Genomic DNA, 17,754 nt, shown 5'->3' with positions numbered 1-17,754 from the left:
AAATAAGAATATTTGTTCCTCGAGAGAATCCACAATGATTTATCTGGCTAGTATAAGGAACTAACAAGGTAGAAGGTCTGCAGGTGGATACAACACAGATTGATGATCTATGCAGTCTTCATGCCCCAGCTAGTATGCAGTTCCAATTGACAGTGCATGAACCACGCACCTATACATAATCAAATATTCGTTCAATGGCTCAGTAAAATATCTTGAATTTCTGGAAGCTGAGTAAAAGAACAAATCTTGCGGTATAAGTAACTTTGAACTTTGAAGTTTTTGCAAAATGTTATTTGGTTAATCTGATGTAGCATAACATTACTGAAGATGTTAAAGTTCAAATTTTGGGTTTTGACAAAATAAAATAAATTTTCAAGATTTGACTCTCAATACTAACCTAAACAAAGACTAGAAGCAGTTAATACTGTTGAAAGTCTTTTTGTACTTTAGTACTCAAAATATTGTACTTGTGCTTGTAAGCTCCAATCTAACACAAGTCAAGTGTCAAACTATTCGCCCAAGCCAGTGGGCTGGCTAATAGGGAGAGATTTCCATTTAGCAAGGGAAGAAAAAATCAGTTGTTGGCTACTTGGTATGAGAATACCTACGCATCAAGGGCAAAATATACACGGGCAAAGAACAGATGGACTGTTTATCCGGCACAAAGATATAAAGAAATGTATACTTCTTTACCAATATTAAAATGGTCAGTTTTTCAATTCGAGGGTTACAACAAGCAACACACTAGAATCTAGTTCCTCAAACTGAGTAACTTGATCAACAACAGAAAGAAAGCTACACAGGATATACTATGAGAACCAAGGAGAATAATGGGTGTTGGAAGAGCTGAAATTGATGTTACACAATATGAGATGAGAACTATGCTGCTCAAATTATTTTCCTATGCCCTCCGAAAGCCCATATCTGCAGCGCAAACACAAAACAAAAACACGTCATAAATTGTTCTTTTCTTAACTAGGAACACATGTTTGCTTGATGAGAACACAATGAAGAAAGCACAACAAAAGACAACTAATACCATAATGCTTTGCAACAAAAACAAATTATACTATAGTATCTTGCAACGAATACAACTTAGGTCAATCAATCCGAAAAGTACTTTCATTATCTAGCATTTAACTTATTTGGTATGGTTGACACATTTACTTTTTATACCACATTTATTCAACCAAATCGCTGACAGTTAATCTCGAATGAGATGAGATCACTAAGTGCTCCGTAGTCATAGTAACTATAAAGCTTGAAACACTATACTGCACCTCGACATACTAAACCAGAAGGTCCTGTTCTTAAAACTCTTCAGGATAACATAAATCTCAGAGCATAGCATAAACTAGAAGAACCTTATCTACCCAGTTTGGAAATGATATTACAGATGTAGAAATTGAACCAGACCAATAGCATGTAACATTTATTCATAAATAAAAAAGCATGTAAAATAAAGGGTACAACTTTGAAAAGAAAAATAAGGAAATATTGCAGGTCAAAGTACCATAAATAGCAAACCCTAAACGTTGATATACACTGCCTTAGTTTCCCACCTTTTTAAGTACCAAAACTAAGACAACATGGAAATAAAATAGTGATATCAAAGAATTCAGTAAAAATGGTGTTGTCTCCCAAGTACATTGCGTGCCCAAATTAAATGAAAGAGCCTAACCTTTAAATTAGTATCCCAACTTCCAGTACACAATGCACTTCCATCAGCTGACAAACCCAAACAGCTAATCTGGCCCTCATGTGAGTTTTGAAGAGATCCCAAGTTCAAAACCACCTGCCACAGAACAACACAGAAGTTAGAGACACTTGCTCCATTTAGGACAGAAAATTTTGTGATGTTTGGATTATTGTAAGAATACTAGGATAATTTGGTATATAAAAATTTATGACTTCATGGGGGGTGGAGTCCCCCCCCCCCCCCCCCCCCAACCAAAAAAAAAAAAAAAGAGGGATTCTCAGATTTTCTCAGAGAAGAAAAAAATCCTTAGGCATCACATGATTATATGGCAAGATAACTAGCCGAGAAATTTTGACAATCCAAGATGAACGAATAGCTATCACAGATGAAATGCTTGAATGTTTCACCCCTGGAAATTAATCTTATATTAAGATACATCAAGTGCAACAAACTAGGAGACACAAAGTGCATGGACAATAAAATATTTGTATGATCATCAGAATTCAATGGAGCCAGTTGATTTAAACTATAAAAAAAAGTCCGCTGAATGCAGAAAAGAAACAAGCAATTATAGATCCAGATAACCTCATCCCAACTTAAACAATTCACTTATTTACATCATGTTACCACTGATTCATCCAATGCAGATTTAGAAGTAATATGTTACAATCACAAATTAATTTATATTCAAAGACACTGATTATACATCAATTATATGCATAACTGCTCATAAAACAAAAATGATTGTATGTAATAGAGAAGTTGCCATATAAACATGCTGACTGAAATCCTTTTACTCGCAAATATCTGATAAACATGACAACATGATCATACAAAATCAGCAGTTATTACTTCTTACGCAGTAAAGTGGGCTTAACTGGAGATGTGAAAGTATAATGGGTAAAGTGCGGAAAATAATAAAGAACAAAAATTGACTTCAAAATAAACATACCCTTGCCAACAAAGTATCCCATACATAGCAATCACCATTTGTGTATCCAGCAAACAGAAGTCTTCCTGATATTGAGAATGCAATGGTTTTCACAGGTGGGGTTTCATTATCACCATGTTGCTGATGGTATACTTGGAGTTGGTGCCCAGTCCTTATATCAAATAACCTACAAGTTCCATCATCTGACCCAGTTCCAAATCTATTGCCATCTGGAAAGAACTTCACTGCATTGACATCTCCCTCATGACCATGAAAAGTCCGCACTGCTCGACTTGCAACACGAGTGTCCCACAATCGCGCAGTTGCGTCACAAGAACCAGACACAAACATTCTTGAGTTGGTTTGACAGATGGAGACACTGAAAACAATGTAAAGAGCATTACTTGTCACATCAAGTCACCATCACCAAGGTGGATGTCACATTTAGCGTATTCATGATGGGAAAATAATACAAGACAACAAGGAAATATTATGGTTTTATGGAATATTCTTCTATATTTCAGGATTAACTTATGTGTGGTACAGGATCAAAATCAATAACCAACAAGAACGTTCATCATAAACGACCATTCTAAGAGAAACCCATAAGTAAAAAGGCTACCTTGAACCAGGATTGGTCTTTCAGGATTAACTTATGTCAGGTACAGGATCAAATAATTCAATAACCAACAAGAACGTCATCACAAACGACCATTCTAAGAGAAACCCATAAGTAAAGGGCTACCCTGAACCAGACAAGCCTTCAACAAGGATAACCGGAAATTTACTCACAGCTTCTCAGTTCTTACCGCACTAATCAATTAGACCGAACACTGCCATTTGTAAAATCAATGACATGAATATGAAAAGAAATTTCTGCCAGTATTAAAACTAGGAACTGCTAGAACAAGAACTGTCGTTAATTAAAAGGAAGAATTTTATGAGTTATAATTTTACAGCATCAAAATTATTAAGATGACTTGAAACACTTTTGTGCATACGCATTGACTTATAATGCTGGGAAATAATGTGTATTGAATAAAAATGGTTAATTTGTTCTCAACAATATGCATGTGTTCATTTAATACAATCACATTCAAGAACCTGATGCAATAGTGTACCTCAGTACGTCTCCAGTGTGTCCGGACTGAAACTCGCCTCCAAAAACAGAAGTCCTGAGTCCGGTAGTAATATCCCACAAGACGCATGTTTGATCACCAGATCCAGTAATCAGGTGAGTATCTTCATCTGGAACATACTGGCAAGCAGAAACATAACCCTTATGCCCATTAAGCGTTCTTGACACCGGCAGATTCCCATCCTTGTCGCACGGGGAACTCAAGTTGAATATAGAGCAAACACTATCCAGACCACCACAAGCAACAGATTGACCAGTTGGTGAAAAAGCACAAGTCATGACCCATGCACAAGGCAGCTTTATGGCATGAGTCTTCTGACTTGTTAGTGCATTCCAGACTATCAACCTCCCATCTTGGGATGCACTAACAATTCGATTCTTTTCTGGAGTCCAATCTAATGAATACACCTGCAATAGTCTTTGTGCTTAATAAACTCATCACTATCTACTGACAGATATAAATTCATCTTCATAAAGGTGCATCACAATTCACAACTATGATAATTAATGTGAGAAAAAAAAACAAAAAAACTAATGTGCCTTTCTACTTTGGTATTAAATATTGGCTTATAATTGTTATTGGACAAAACCCAATATTGGAGAAGCCCACCTTGATCACGCGGGTGTTATAAACCTAGGTTAATTAGAGATATATATCGAGAGTTGCCGCCATCAGTTTGTTGGCATGAGAGAGCAAAGATTAACCTAGAGCAGTTGTCTTCTCTATCAACATGGAAGAGTAGTATTGGGGGTTTTGGGTTGTTGAGAGTATTATCACCATACTCTATTGTAATCTCTCCAATTGTCATAGCGGAAATTTTCGCCGGCTTCGAAAGTGGACGTAGCTCAATCACATTGATTGGGTGAACCACTATAAATTCTGTGTCCTTGTCTACCTTTTCTTTTATTTGTTCCATTCAATATTCGGTTTGTTTACGCTTCCGCTTAACATTCGGAAAGCGACAAAACAAAAAGGAAATGGAGCTATACACAATCTACGGTGTTAGGGAGGGGGGAAGGAATAAAAAGAGTTTCCTTTGACAAATGTGCAACTGTTACTGAATTACCTAGGTATTACTAAATAACTTGTTATTCACTCAACTTCCACAAAACTTCATTCATATACCATCCCACAGGAAAGGCAAAGGAATTACTTTCCTTTCCATGAAACAAGCAAGGGCTCCATGTCTAGCTCCATTAACACCCGAAAAGTTGCTCTCTACACTAACCATTTACTAAACAGGCAATTTTAACCTTCTAGAACCGAATCAAAATAACCTAATTAAAATAAGCATAGGTAGACGTAGATCCATAACCAACAGGTCATGGCTTCTTTTAATGATATATAGATATAGTGGGTTTCGATAGGAACATTGATCTGTTAAGAACTATGATGGATGAGAGAGCAATGTTTTGTGTTTCAATTGGGTTTACCCTTCGAAAGTCCTTCACCGTGATCTTAAGTAACTGTTGCAAATCTTCGGTTTTGGTTGGACTAATTATCCATAGACTTGACCTATGTTTCCAATATCTATTCCTATGATACATTCTACTTTAACAAACCTAAAAACACTATTTCATCTATCTAAAATGTCCTAAATTGTTAGCTCACTCCCATTGATACATTTAACCTTGATCAACATCTCACTTTTCTTCTAGTTTCCTTGTATGTAAATAAGTAGCCCTGAATCTCCCAATCACTCGGCTAACGATGTCGATTTTCACACATTCAAAATCTCAAATTTAAAGCTGAGATGGCACATTTCGCAAAATCGAATCCTAATAATTCATTCAACCCCTGGAAAATGTGCAGTTTAACATTAATAGAATTAAAAGGTGAATACCTTTCCGGTATGACCCTGCAAGGTTCTGCAGCAAACAAGATCGGTGGGGCCGAAAGTGAGCGCAGCCTTCCCCTGAGACCTTGCATATCCAGCCACTGCAACACTTGACCAATTAGACTTTAAAATCAAACAACATTTCTAAATCTCTATCTCTATTTCTGGTAAATAGAAATGAATTGATTGAATACTACCATCGGTGTCGAGCAAGGAGGCTCGCTTCTGCTTCAACCGCTCCCGGAGCGAGTTCACCGTCTCGCTGGCGGCCACGTGGCGCTCCTTGAGCTCGGCGACTGACATTGCTCGGCGAAATTCGAGCTCAGGTTCCGATCATCCGATTCAAAGCGGGGCTAGGGTTTCCATCGCTTCCTGGTTTTGTTCTTGTTCCAATTTCGGTTCTGGAGTTGTGAACTTGAGGCAGAGAAGGAGGAAGGTCGAGGTGAGAGCAGGTCACCGATGTGAACAGGTCTGTGAAGATGAGCAGAGAGAGAGAGAGTTTGAAGAAGCAGAAGAAAGAAGAGGGTATGACTTGGTGAGTCGTAGCGTCAGGGGCACAAGCGTAATTGTAACTCACTGACGGCTACGGGACCCATATTCGATCCCACTTGTCAATTTTGATCATGTCACGACTGACATGTGAAACACTGCAATGCTTACCGTTACAATTAGAAGGCCTTGTTGGCTTGCTAAAACTAACCCGGAACCAAAATCGGTTGAACTATGACACTTTGAGTCTTTGATGATGGGATACTAGCATCCTCGATGTATTAAACAATTTTCGCTTATTTTCTAAGTGCTTCCCAATGAATTATTTTTACCCGTCGAAAGAAATTATAGACAAAAATTTCTAGGTAATCCTTTCTAGGAAGCTCTCCCTTGTTTATCTAATAAGTGAAAAGGTTGACAAAAAAAGATAGGTAGACAATATGCTCAAGATTGAAAAATAAAAATGACTGATAAAAATAATGTGATCCACTACAAAGTTTACTTCTTTAAATATATGGGTAAATACATGAGAGAACAAAGTTTGATCGAATTTTTATGCTACAAAGTGAATATCCTGACCAATTACTTGAATCCGCCAAGTTATTAGAATGTGTCTTTGACACAGTCAATGTGAAGCTTAGAGCAACCCTAACAATTTCCTCATATTTGAGTTTTCTCTATTTAGGATAAAATAAACCATTTGCTCCAACAGATTTCATATAGCTAATCTCTAAAACAGAAAAAGTGAGAAAAACTAAACGAGATTTTCTAAATTTACAGCAATTTTCAAAATATTAAGGAAGATATATGAAGATTTGAGAGAGTGTTGTAAAACAGGTAATGTAGTTGAAGTATGTGAATTAGTAAGTATTAACTTTTTGATTCTTTATAATGCATAAATCATAGGAATATGTTGGAGTTGCTCTAACCACATTACATCTACAGCTGAGAAAGATTACGTTGTAAGAGCAACTATAATAGCCTTTCCATATTTGACATTTCTCTATCTTAAGCAAAAATAAAACTCACAAATAGATTCCATATAAGCGCTATCACTAAAACAAAGAATGTGAGAAAAGAGAACAAGATTCCCTAAATTTGCAGCAATCTCCAAAACTTTAAGGAAGAAATATGGAGATTTTGAAGATTAATGTAAAATAGGATTAAGCTGGAGTTGAAACATAGGGAATAGAGAAATGCAGAAATATTAATTTGGTCATCGAACAATGTTCTGTTCAACATTATAGTCATGGTACTTTTAAGAACTTCATTTTGGTCATTCAACTATATCAATTGTTGGCTATATAATTGAATGGCCAAAATGAACTTCTTAAAAGTACGATGACTAAAATGTCGACGGAACAATAGTTAGATGACCAAAGTGATATTTCTGTCTTGAAACAATATTTACTTTTGCATATTCTCGCCAAAAAAAAAAAAAATGAAAAACTGTTAAAGTTGGTCGAAGACTCGAAGGTTGTAAATAGAAGGCAAAATCTTCTAGCTGTTGCAAATAGAGGTTGACCTTCCTTATTGCGAATAGAATAATTGACAAAATCTACAAAACCAGCAAAAAAATTCCATTGCCGGGAATCGAACCCGGGTCTCCTGGGTGAAAGCCAGATATCCTAACCGCTGGACGACAATGGATGATTTGTTAAGTGCCGTCCCTATAAGGTATATATATTTTCGTTTCTCAGTTACTAAGTGTATGTTCTTGACGATCGACCTGATCAGGTGGCCATCAATTAAACAATAACACAATCGTGGTCCCCTCTCTTTAGTCTCTTGAATCATGATTCCAGACACATCACATGATCACAAAATGTCATTTTATCAGCGGACCCTTCCTCAACTTGTCATCATCATTCATCAGCTACAGCTATAGAATGGGAGTAAACCTGTGCTTGAAAATTCTTGGAAACATTAATCGACACCAATAGCAATCCCGGTGTATACGATTGAGTCATACAATTGATTGATTTAATAATTACCCATAGCAATCCTGTTGTATACGATCTATCAAAAAACTTCCCGATGTATACGATTGAATCATATACGTGAACAATTATAGAACATATATTAGCCAAGTTTAAGCGGATTCAATATTGCCTTGTAGGCTTACCTTGGTTCTCCAGAATAATGTACACTGTAAGACAAGGTCTTACATTTCCGTTGTCACATATACACACTCCATACAGACCAAATTTTTTAGGTTAGAGAGCGGGGAAGACACAGATAACAAGTACATTTAAATTTCTATTTATATCCTGCAATGGTTCCTATAATTTATAGATATCCCTCTTTCAAGCTAGCATTCCTTATAATCAGAGGGATAAGCTATAAATTAAAAACAAAAACATGTACACCAGGATCTTATTCCTTATACTTGACCCTGTTCTAACCTTAGAAAATCCATCATTTGATATCTCATTCATCTTCGTCGCTGCCACAGGTAGACTGCTGCTTCCTCCACCAGGGTAAACACAAGCATTATAACCTACAATTCAAAGTGAACTAAACAGTTAAAAGAGGTCCACAATCAAAATCAAGCTGATTCTGTAGATAGACCTGGAAACTAGTCATTCCTACGTACTCTACTCTACATGTTTCTGTCTTGAAGCTATAGTTTGGCAGCAACAAAACTCATACTCTTTGATTTCTAATAATTGACCTTTTCAATTATTAGTCTTTGAAAACAAACTCACCACTTTATAAAAAGGGTGTTTCAAATCATGGTAATGCATGAATGATTCATATAGAAGAGTTGATGCAACTAAAAGAAAATGCAGCAACAAAGCTCATTCTCTTTTAGATTTCTAATCATTTACTTTATCATTATTAGTCCTTCAAAAAAATCTTGTCCCCTCCATGATAAATGAGTTATTCAGATATGAAAATGCTGAAACATTGGTGGACTTAATTTACTTCGTTTTAGTCGATCACACATTTGACATGTACTAATTATGACCAACCACATGGTTTGATTCGTAATGTGGTGTCTGTAGCATACTAGCATTATTTCTTAGATATATAGTACAGATATTTTAGGGAAACTTACTGGGGTTTGTAGAGGTGAGTGTTGCTGTTTGTGAGAAATCACAATTCATTGGATCTGTGCCAACAGTATGGTAGTAAAGATTCATGGCATAGGCAGCATGGGATGCTACTGTGTTGGGGTCAAAACAGGCACCTCCGGGTTGGATTGGGCTGCAATCAATTCCATGGCCACAAGCATAGTCGAGATTTGCCTGCAACTGAGCATCAGAAACGCCACTAGTTTTGGGCACACACCACTTTGATGAGGTAGCAGGCTTAGGTGAAGGAGTCACTGATGGTGTTGAGGGAGTAGGCTTAGGTGAAGGAGTCACTGATGGTGTTGAGGGAGTCTGAGAATAGAGAGAACCAACAACTAAAATTAATAATGCAGATAATCAAGAATAGAGGATTCTCATTTTTAATCACCAAAGAATAAAAATAAGTTTACACAAGGTTATCCTGAGAGTCTGAGGGTATCATTCTCCATTTCTCCTACTCTTTGCTGTTCTAATATCTTGCTACATTAGTTCAGACAGTCAGAACTGCCCTTACTAGTTTGTAATTTCTCATTTCTCAATATAGGGGTATTTTGAGAGTGCCGATCATATCTCGATTTGAAAACAGATTCTATTCTAAAAACTTATAAAGCCAATATGTTTTTTTTATCATGTCAAGGACGTGCCATAGTCACAGTCGACCTTAATGTGGTTTGAGATTGAGGATATCATGACCTCCACCTCACAGTAGCCTTTCAAGTTCAAGAGAAATTAAGGTAAACTTATTATGTAAACAACATGATTAGGATGACAAGGTTACTGCGTTTACCTGGCTACTCTTTGAGAGACCAGCATCATACGTGGGAGATAAATCAGGCTTGAACAGCCCAAACGATCGCTCAGAGGCTGGACCAGGTTTCAAGTCCTCATCATAGAGTGCAAAGATATATGTCTCCACAGGTTTTCCAGGAATCAATGGAGTCCCAACCATGGATCTTAGGTGCTGAATTAAATTGCCATTGTATGCCTTTGCATTCTCAACACTTGGTCCAACTTCATTGCTATCTCCGTGGTATGGCCATCCCGTCTCAGCCACCAAAATATCAATGTCATTGAATCCAATTGCATTCAGGGCAGACTTCACAGCATCAACCTGAAGATTGAAAATTGGTCACATAAATTATCAATCATAGAACTCCGGTGCCGACCTAAGATACACAAAAAATTGGAAACCAAAAAATGAAAAAATAGAGGCCACATCCCATCAACTATTCAATAGTCACAAAGATTCTAACTTTATTTCATAGTCAAATAGTTGTCCAACATTATTTGGCAAAATAATAACCGACTACAATGCTACTATAACATGTTCTCCAATTGTAATTTTGGAGCCTATGAGAAGAAAAAAAAGGTTCTTTGCTACATTATATTTTGTTTCATCTTTTTTGTCTATAAGCTCCTTTTTACTTACCAAATTCATTTAATCTACAAAAATCAACAATATAAATCATGCATTCATAAACTGTCCAAAATTATTGTAATGGCCAACCTGTGACATTGTCACCATGCATAAGGTCACATCATGATTCATGAGTGCTTCAAATGCTCCCATCATTTCATTGAAAAAGCATAGACAAACTAGTGTAACTTTCTCAAACCAAATTCTACCGTATGATAACATATATGTTTTCTACCTAAGTTTTCATTATAAGTTAAAACTCATTGAGGGAAAAAAGAACAGAGTAATGCATGAAAGAACTAAATGAATATTCCCAAAAACTAAATGTGTTTTTTTTTATAAAAACTATATGTGTCATGAACTCCTAGGTACAAGTGGAAGTGGTGTGGACTCGTAGCTCAGTTCAGTTAATGAAAAATACACCTGTCCCCGTTGACTAGGGTTGACTCACAAGTCATCGTCGATAAAGGCCAAAATTACGAAAAGGCCCTCGAGAATTGGATTGCGTTCATACCTGAGCATCGAACATGTTCATGTACTTGATCCCGGATCCCGAGTCGACCCGTCCGGCGTTGGGCTGGAAGAGGCAAAACGCGAGCGTTTCGGGTCTCGGGTCGCTCTGGTACGCAAAAAACGGGTACGGGTTTACGGCGAAGGGGGAGGCATTGTCCCTCTGGAAGGCCAGCAGGCCCTTGAGGACGTCAAGCATCCCCGGGTTGAACCGACCCGAGGAGGGCGGGTCGGACTGCGACAGCACAGTCATGGCGTGGACCGTGGAGACCCTGACCTTCCCCCCGAGGGACGCGGCGGAGAGGGCAGACTGGACATTTCGCATGGCGGGGAGGAGCTGCGAGATGAGGCCCTGGTCGTTTGAGAGAAGGACTTCATTGCCGACGTTGATGAGGGTGATCTTGCTGGAAGGGTAGAAGGGGACGACGTGGGAGTTGATCCACTGTGCGGCGGCGTTGGGGTCGGCGGCGAGGGAGGGAATGTCACCGTTGGCGATCCCGATGACGATGCCTATGCCGGTGTTGGCGAGGGCCTTGATGACGTCGGGGTCGGATCCGTAGAGGCGGACTTGCATGATGGAGGTTGATTGGAGAAGCTTCGCGGTGGAGGACGGCGGAGGGAGGTTGTCGGCGACCTGGCCGTAGTTGACGCCGATGAACGACTGCGATTCTGCAGAGATTCCAAAACAGCAATAAGAATAAGAATAAGAATACGAATCGTTTTCCACCTTAAAGAATCAAAAGCTTGTTTAGGTTTTGTGGGGAAGTGAAGGACTGACCTGAGGAAATGAGAGCGGTGAGGAAGAGGAAGATGGGGAGGTGTGAGGTGAGAGATGCCATGGGAGTGAGAGCTAGCTGTTTCTGATTCTGCAGCTAAAAGATGACGATGATGCAGAGCAGAGAGAATAATAAATAGAAAGGACAGACGGGAGAGATCGACTTGGGCGGCGATAAGGTACGTGCCACGGTAAAGAAAATTTAGTAATGTGGGAAGGATGTTACTAGCTGAGCTGGACAGAACTCTGTCTCCGGTGATGACTGGAGTTGGTCGTGGGGTGGGACCCTACGTGGTCTGTCTCTGAAAGCTTTGGCCTAACTTAATTGGTTGTGTGAGTAAAAGTTGGAGTTGGGGGGAACTGACTCGTATAATAGTGTGTGTGGGAAGTGGTGTATTTATAGGAGATTCTTGCGTCTTCTAGGGGGTTATCACTAATTTTTATTTTTGAGCGTTCAAGGGGATACTGCAATCACTCTGAAAAAAAAAAAAATGAAAAAAAAGAGGGAATACTGCAATCACATTTGATAGGGTCGATCACTAATTTTGATCTCCTTCCACTACCATTACATTACATACATAATAATAGTTAACGAGTAATGTTGATAATCTCTTTAGTACAAGTAAAGAGATCTAGACCGGATACAGACGCTTTGACATTAAAATGTGTGATTTTTATTCTAAATAGCTGAACAATGATCTCGGAAAATTCTTCAATGCACCATTTGATGCAAGTGAATCATTAATTTGAATATATCAAAACTGTTGATATTTATACGTTTATATTCTTTTAATAACAAAAAAAATGCAGTGCATATTATCCAGCCATTCATTCAGTTTGGTTAAACAACATAGCAGTGAACATCTCAACATAGCAAAAGTGCACATCTCAACATAGCAAAAGGTCGTTAGTAACCAAACAGTCAAGCCGCAATAGACCGAAACCGTAGGTTCCCCTAGGATTCTAGAGCAGGGCAACGGCGTTCCATTTTGGATCTTCGCCTGCTGTAGGACGCCTTTGGCATAGGTTATGGTTGTCGAACAAAGGGTGAGGAGTCTGTCTGCTGACATCGATGTGTGGGCTTTGTGATTTATTTTCATTTTGGTGAGGTCTTGTTGGGGATGACGGGTCGAGGGCAGAGTTTATTGAGGTTTACTTTTGCGGCGACAGATTGACTTGAAGAGGCGAATTGGGGGTTGAAGGCCGCGGCAGTTTTAGGCTTAAAGGCGGTGGTGAATTGAGACTTGAAGTGGCAAATTGAGGCTTGAATGAGGCGGGTGACTTGGTTTTGTAGGTGTAAACACGCAATCATGATGTGGAGGTCAGGGAGACTGCTAGACTGATTTGGCCGTGTGGCGGATCTAGATTGGACTGGTGCAATTGGATCTGGCAGAAAGGAAGGAGCCATGTGGTTGGGTTTTTTCTTTTTCTTTGTTGGCCTAACTTTGGACCGGACCTTGGTTAGATTTGTTGTGGGTTAGCTGCTATAGAAAAGATCCCTTTTAAAGTTTTACAACTCTTCTCTTTCTTTTCAACTCAATGATTGGCACACCATAGGGTCTTAGGCCTGATTCGATTGAAAGTGGAGTCGTTGTTAGAGGTTGGAAGGTTGTAGTTTTGAGGTTGTTTTTCAATTTAGATGTAGGTCAATTTAGCTTTGTTATGCGTTTGTATGAGCTTCAAACTATTCATACTTGACTTTTTGGTTGTCATGATCTTTGATTAATGGAGCTTTTACCTATTCTCTCAAAAAAAAAAAACAACATAGCAGTGCACTAAATACTCCCTCAACTATCAGTTTATCACTAGCTTCAAGGAGAATTTGAGGAAAAGAGTTGCCAAAGTATAGGTCTATCAACCTAAATAAAGATTGTACATAAAATTTATACGTGGATATATCATAACACTGATGACTTTTTTTTTTTTTTTGGAAAATGTGCTGATGCTGCTGCCCTTAAGTTTTGATTATGAAATTACAGATTTACAGTATATATGGGTTTTGTAAAGAATCTTAGTATTGTAATATGGAGTTCTGACTTTTTGTTCTTTTAACTCTTGCAGAGTTGGAACTATTGTGCATTACTTTTTACTAATTATACATGAAAATACTGATTATATAAGCAATAGAGTAAACTAATCTTATATAGATCACAAGCTATGGAGACATCCAAAAGATTTTAGACTTGGTCTAAAAAAAACTCTAATAAGGTTAGCTCATCTCTAGTGGTGTTCACATGATCACCTACTAACAAAAAAAATTATGGTCAATTACTGCTGAATGTAATTATTTTAAAATTAAGTTGTTTTGTTTCGATCTTTAGATTTACATTTAATGGTGATTGATTATAATTTTATTAGTTACTAAGTGACCATGTGAACACTATTAAGCCCACCTCATGTCTAACTGTTAGATACGACCCTGTTAGCCGAGCTGCCACCCGTATTGTCAAACTACCGGATATTGTTGCCGTCATAGTAGAGCAATGCAAATGACGAATAAGACCTGACATGTTAGAAGCATAGGTAGATGGAAATAAATCATTTTGATGAAATAAACATTACCTATCATGACTCTAATTACATGGAATGCACGTCACCGTAAGCTTTCTTGTACTTCGCATAGCCAATAGAGGCTTTCGGTTACTAGAAACCCGTACGTAGGATTTCCACATTATAAAGTTAAATATTGCATCAGTTAGGGGGGTGGGTCCCGACGTGGGATTGGTTTTTCCTCTGGTGCGAATCCATCGGTCCACCTACTGCTTGTGGAAATTAGACTAAAAAGTTGTTCCTTTTCACTCTACTTTCCCCGGAAGTCTATCAGTAAACTTCTCGGAAAAATTGTCTGACGTGAAATGTACGACTGAGTAACCTTCTCAGAAAATTCTTCCATCTTGGAATACAGATATGGATGGGAAGAAATCAGCGGGTCAAGTGGCCGACGACTTTGAAGTCAGCGCAGTTGAGCTTGATTTTGCATTCTGTGTGCTGCTTGAATAATTCTATAGCAGTGATCACAACCGGTGAAAAGTTTTTTTCCGAGTTTACTTTGTTACACTTTCTTAGACGAACAAACTTCTTAGAGCTTGAGCTGCTTCCTTATCATTTTTTTAATCAATAACTATAAATAAAATTACAACAAAAAACCTCGAATACATCCTAATTGGGACAAATCAAAGCATATGTTTGTTGTTTTTTTTTTTTTGATCAAATAGAAATTTCATTCATGATTGAAAAACTACATCAAAGGAGTATAAGAGTGGCCTCATTAAATCCCCACAGAGGGAGGCAGAGTACCACACTCCAAACTACAATACTCAACAACTAGCTTCAAGAACTAAAATAGAGGAAAGCCAATCCGGCTCCATCAACCACCAATACGTGGGATAAGACATAGCTAATGCCTCCCTTGCCACTCTGTGAGCTGCTTTATTGCAAGATCTAAGCACATCAGCACTGATCACCTGGTCAGCTACTGACCACCAGCTGCTAGGCACATAGCCCCAACTATAAACCTGAAAAGAACGTAAAAGAACCTTTGCTTCATCTAGAATTCCCCCATCAAAGCTGAAGTCCTCTGTGTGTCATCTAACGCTGCAAAAACATTTTGTGCGTCACCTTTAATGACCACTTTTGAAACCCCGGCCTCTGCACAAAAGTGGAGTCCATTAACCAGAGCAATAGCTTCAGAAAGCATATGTCTGTTTTGAGTTGCTTCCTTGGTCACAGAACATTTTTTATTTTTTATTTATTTTTTTTCAGCCTTGAAAATGTATATCATCCGAATATAGCCTCTCGCAAAATCCTTAATAAATTTGAGTATCCAACACAAGCTAATTGGTTTTACAAATTTACAACCTAATCTGACCTGAGCCCTATTTTACAACCTAATCTGGGTCATATTGCTAAGTGCTAACTTGCAAAATTGATATCACAACCTTTCTCTTTCGGCTCTTAACTCATGCGCAAAGTTACTTTTTAATTAGTTTAGGTTGTTTGCGTGGCTATTTTTTGTAATGTTTATCTTTTTGTTCATTAAGAAAACACAAACTACTTGGCATAAACTACTTAACCAACCGCGTGGCAGCCATAACTAGCTACAAATGTTAGTTCTTGTTTTTTTTTTCTTTTCCGAAATGATCTACAAATGTTAGTTAAGCTACAAGCAAGTTTTCATCAACATAACTACAAATAATTTGCAGTCAATATTACAAGTCTAAATACCTCATTTAAACAAAGAAACACAAAAATAATGAAGCATAAACGCAGTACACCATTCAATTATCAAGTTCTGTAGCAGATGACTACAAATATAATCAAATATAGTACTATGTGTTACAAGAGCTCAAATGCTGGTTCCAGTTCACTCGTAGTTGCAAAAACCTTGCTACAACACCCCTCTAAAAACAAACTTTCCGAGAGAACCATCCAAAAGAATCCCATGTTTTAATGAAACATGCAGAAGCATCCCATGGTTTGATACAACAGAAAAACCAATGAGATTCATAAGAAAGATCATAACCAACAAGAAAAAGATGCCTCCCATTTATATACCGATGAAATTGAACAAAGGACAGAAGAGAAACAGCCACTCAACCATGCAAGTAGTTTAAGAAAACAAAGAGATTATAGACATGGTTAGATGGCAATCAAACGATTCCAAATTACCCTCCTGCTGAGTGAGAAACTGGAGTAGTTTCAAAGCGACCATCTTTATACACGTGAATAAACTGTTCTGGCAATGCATGCTCTCCCTGCAACATACATAATTGTAAGCCCTCCCTTGTAAACTCAAGCAAACAAATTAATATCTTATTTAGTCAGATGTGTTAGTAAGATGCATTTCCTGTTTGATGTAGAGACATTAATAATGAAACTAGGTCATAAGATGCATCTCATTCATAGTATTAAACTTTTCTAGGTAATCCATACATATATATTTTTAATTTTATATAAAAATTAAAATTAAAAAATAAAAGCATATTAGTGAATCCTGTTACTACACTGGAGCATTCCTATTCCTACAGCTTATGGTACTAAGTACAAGTATATTAGTGAATCCAGACTTGCCAACCTAAGTTGGGCATTAGCTGATGTGCTGTTTCTTCAGTCTCTTAAAAATACAGGACTGTTCCCGTGTACATCTCATGTAGGCATTGTAAAAAAATATCTAACCAAACTAGAGTGGTATGGCATTCCTATCATTAGTCATGTTACATCTTATCTAACTTGTACAGCAAATATTTTTCCCCTTGATCTTATTCTTATTAACATCATTTTTGGAACTGACAGCAACCTAGCCATACCTCACCTTATCAGCTAATCTACAGGACAAGTGGCAGAAAGATTCAAGAGTAGGCATCCACTTTGAAATAACAAAGAACTTGATGCGGTGAGGATCAAAACACTTTCAGGCAACAACTAACGCACACAAGCTCAATTATGAGACGACGCTACCACCACATAGATGCAGATTAAACACGTTATCTAAAAATGATTTAGACAAAAGAACCAACTGTGAGATTTTTAGGTATAAAGTTACTAATGCATACCCAACGAAGTTACAACATAACCAGCCTACTGTTATTGGCAACAAATTAATGTGTTTTGACCAATATTTTAATCAAAATAAAATTTGGAACACCTATATATATATACACAGTCCGGATCAGAGGAGGACGTCCGCACGCCCTTAAAGTGCAGACGTCCCTCCGTTTGCCACCGTACGGCTCCGACGACGGCACGCCTCCACCCCAGTGGCCTCCAGCAGCGTCCCCGATCACTTTCCCTCCTCGGCGAGTCCGCCGAATTCCAGTTTTCCGGCGAGATTGACTTTATTTGAAGTTTTGGTGATCTCACCGGAAAACTGGAAAAGAACGG

At 38.0% G+C, this 17,754-nt stretch overlaps 3 protein-coding genes and 1 non-coding gene across 4 annotated transcripts in view; all 4 read right to left on the bottom strand.

Annotated features, from left to right (window-relative positions):
• Positions 1-388: 388 nt before the first annotated feature.
• LOC101297832 (guanine nucleotide-binding protein subunit beta-2-like) lies at positions 389-6,107 on the bottom strand. The gene is made up of 6 exons (XM_004299047.1): positions 5,804-6,107; positions 5,613-5,707; positions 3,752-4,176; positions 2,652-3,009; positions 1,682-1,795; positions 389-924 (listed from the first exon to the last, which is right to left on the bottom strand). The coding sequence occupies exons 1-6, from the start codon at positions 5,907-5,909 to the stop codon at positions 889-891; spliced, it is 1,134 nt and encodes a 377-aa protein (XP_004299095.1). The 5' UTR covers positions 5,910-6,107; the 3' UTR covers positions 389-888.
• Positions 6,108-7,673: 1,566 nt separating this feature from the next.
• Positions 7,674-7,745, bottom strand: TRNAE-UUC. Its single transcript has one exon. It is a non-coding gene; the product is annotated as a tRNA-Glu (tRNA).
• Positions 7,746-8,361: 616 nt separating this feature from the next.
• On the bottom strand, positions 8,362-12,121 carry LOC101297537 (glucan endo-1,3-beta-glucosidase 7-like). Its single transcript, XM_004299046.1, has 5 exons — positions 11,878-12,121; positions 11,104-11,768; positions 9,960-10,283; positions 9,157-9,484; positions 8,362-8,595 (listed from the first exon to the last, which is right to left on the bottom strand). The coding sequence occupies exons 1-5, from the start codon at positions 11,936-11,938 to the stop codon at positions 8,423-8,425; spliced, it is 1,551 nt and encodes a 516-aa protein (XP_004299094.1). The 5' UTR covers positions 11,939-12,121; the 3' UTR covers positions 8,362-8,422.
• A 3,741-nt stretch (positions 12,122-15,862) lies between these two features.
• Positions 15,863-17,754, bottom strand: part of LOC101297244 (adenylyl cyclase-associated protein 2-like) — a 5,469-nt gene continuing 3,577 nt past the window's right edge. Inside the window, exon 10 of the mRNA XM_004299045.1 lies at positions 15,863-16,628. Coding sequence (XP_004299093.1) covers positions 16,539-16,628 — 90 coding nt within the window. The 3' untranslated portion in view covers positions 15,863-16,538. The remainder of the gene's footprint in view (positions 16,629-17,754) is intronic.

Source organism: Fragaria vesca, linkage group LG5 (assembly GCF_000184155.1).
Source record: "Fragaria vesca subsp. vesca linkage group LG5, FraVesHawaii_1.0, whole genome shotgun sequence".
Taxonomy (NCBI): Eukaryota; Viridiplantae; Streptophyta; class Magnoliopsida; order Rosales; family Rosaceae; genus Fragaria; species Fragaria vesca.
Note: the sequence above shows the minus strand (reverse complement) of the source record. Positions and strands in the feature narration are given on the sequence as shown.

Excerpts from the sequence above, each read along its gene's own strand:
- LOC101297832 (XM_004299047.1), bottom strand. The coding sequence starts at position 5,909 with ATGTCAGTCGCCGAGCTCAAGGAGCGCCACGTGGCCGCCAGCGAGACG. Across the intron at positions 3,010-3,751 it reads CACACTGGAGACGTACTGAG|TGTCTCCATCTGTCAAACCA; the intron begins GTACACTATTGC and ends CATTGTTTTCAG. Across the intron at positions 1,796-2,651 it reads GGGATACTTTGTTGGCAAGG|GTGGTTTTGAACTTGGGATC; the intron begins GTATGTTTATTT and ends GTTCTGTGGCAG.
- LOC101297537 (XM_004299046.1), bottom strand. The coding sequence starts at position 11,938 with ATGGCATCTCTCACCTCACACCTCCCCATCTTCCTCTTCCTCACCGCT. Across the intron at positions 11,769-11,877 it reads CACCGCTCTCATTTCCTCAG|AATCGCAGTCGTTCATCGGC; the intron begins GTCAGTCCTTCA and ends GAATCTCTGCAG. Across the intron at positions 8,596-9,156 it reads ACTCACCTCTACAAACCCCA|GTTATAATGCTTGTGTTTAC; the intron begins GTAAGTTTCCCT and ends TTTGAATTGTAG.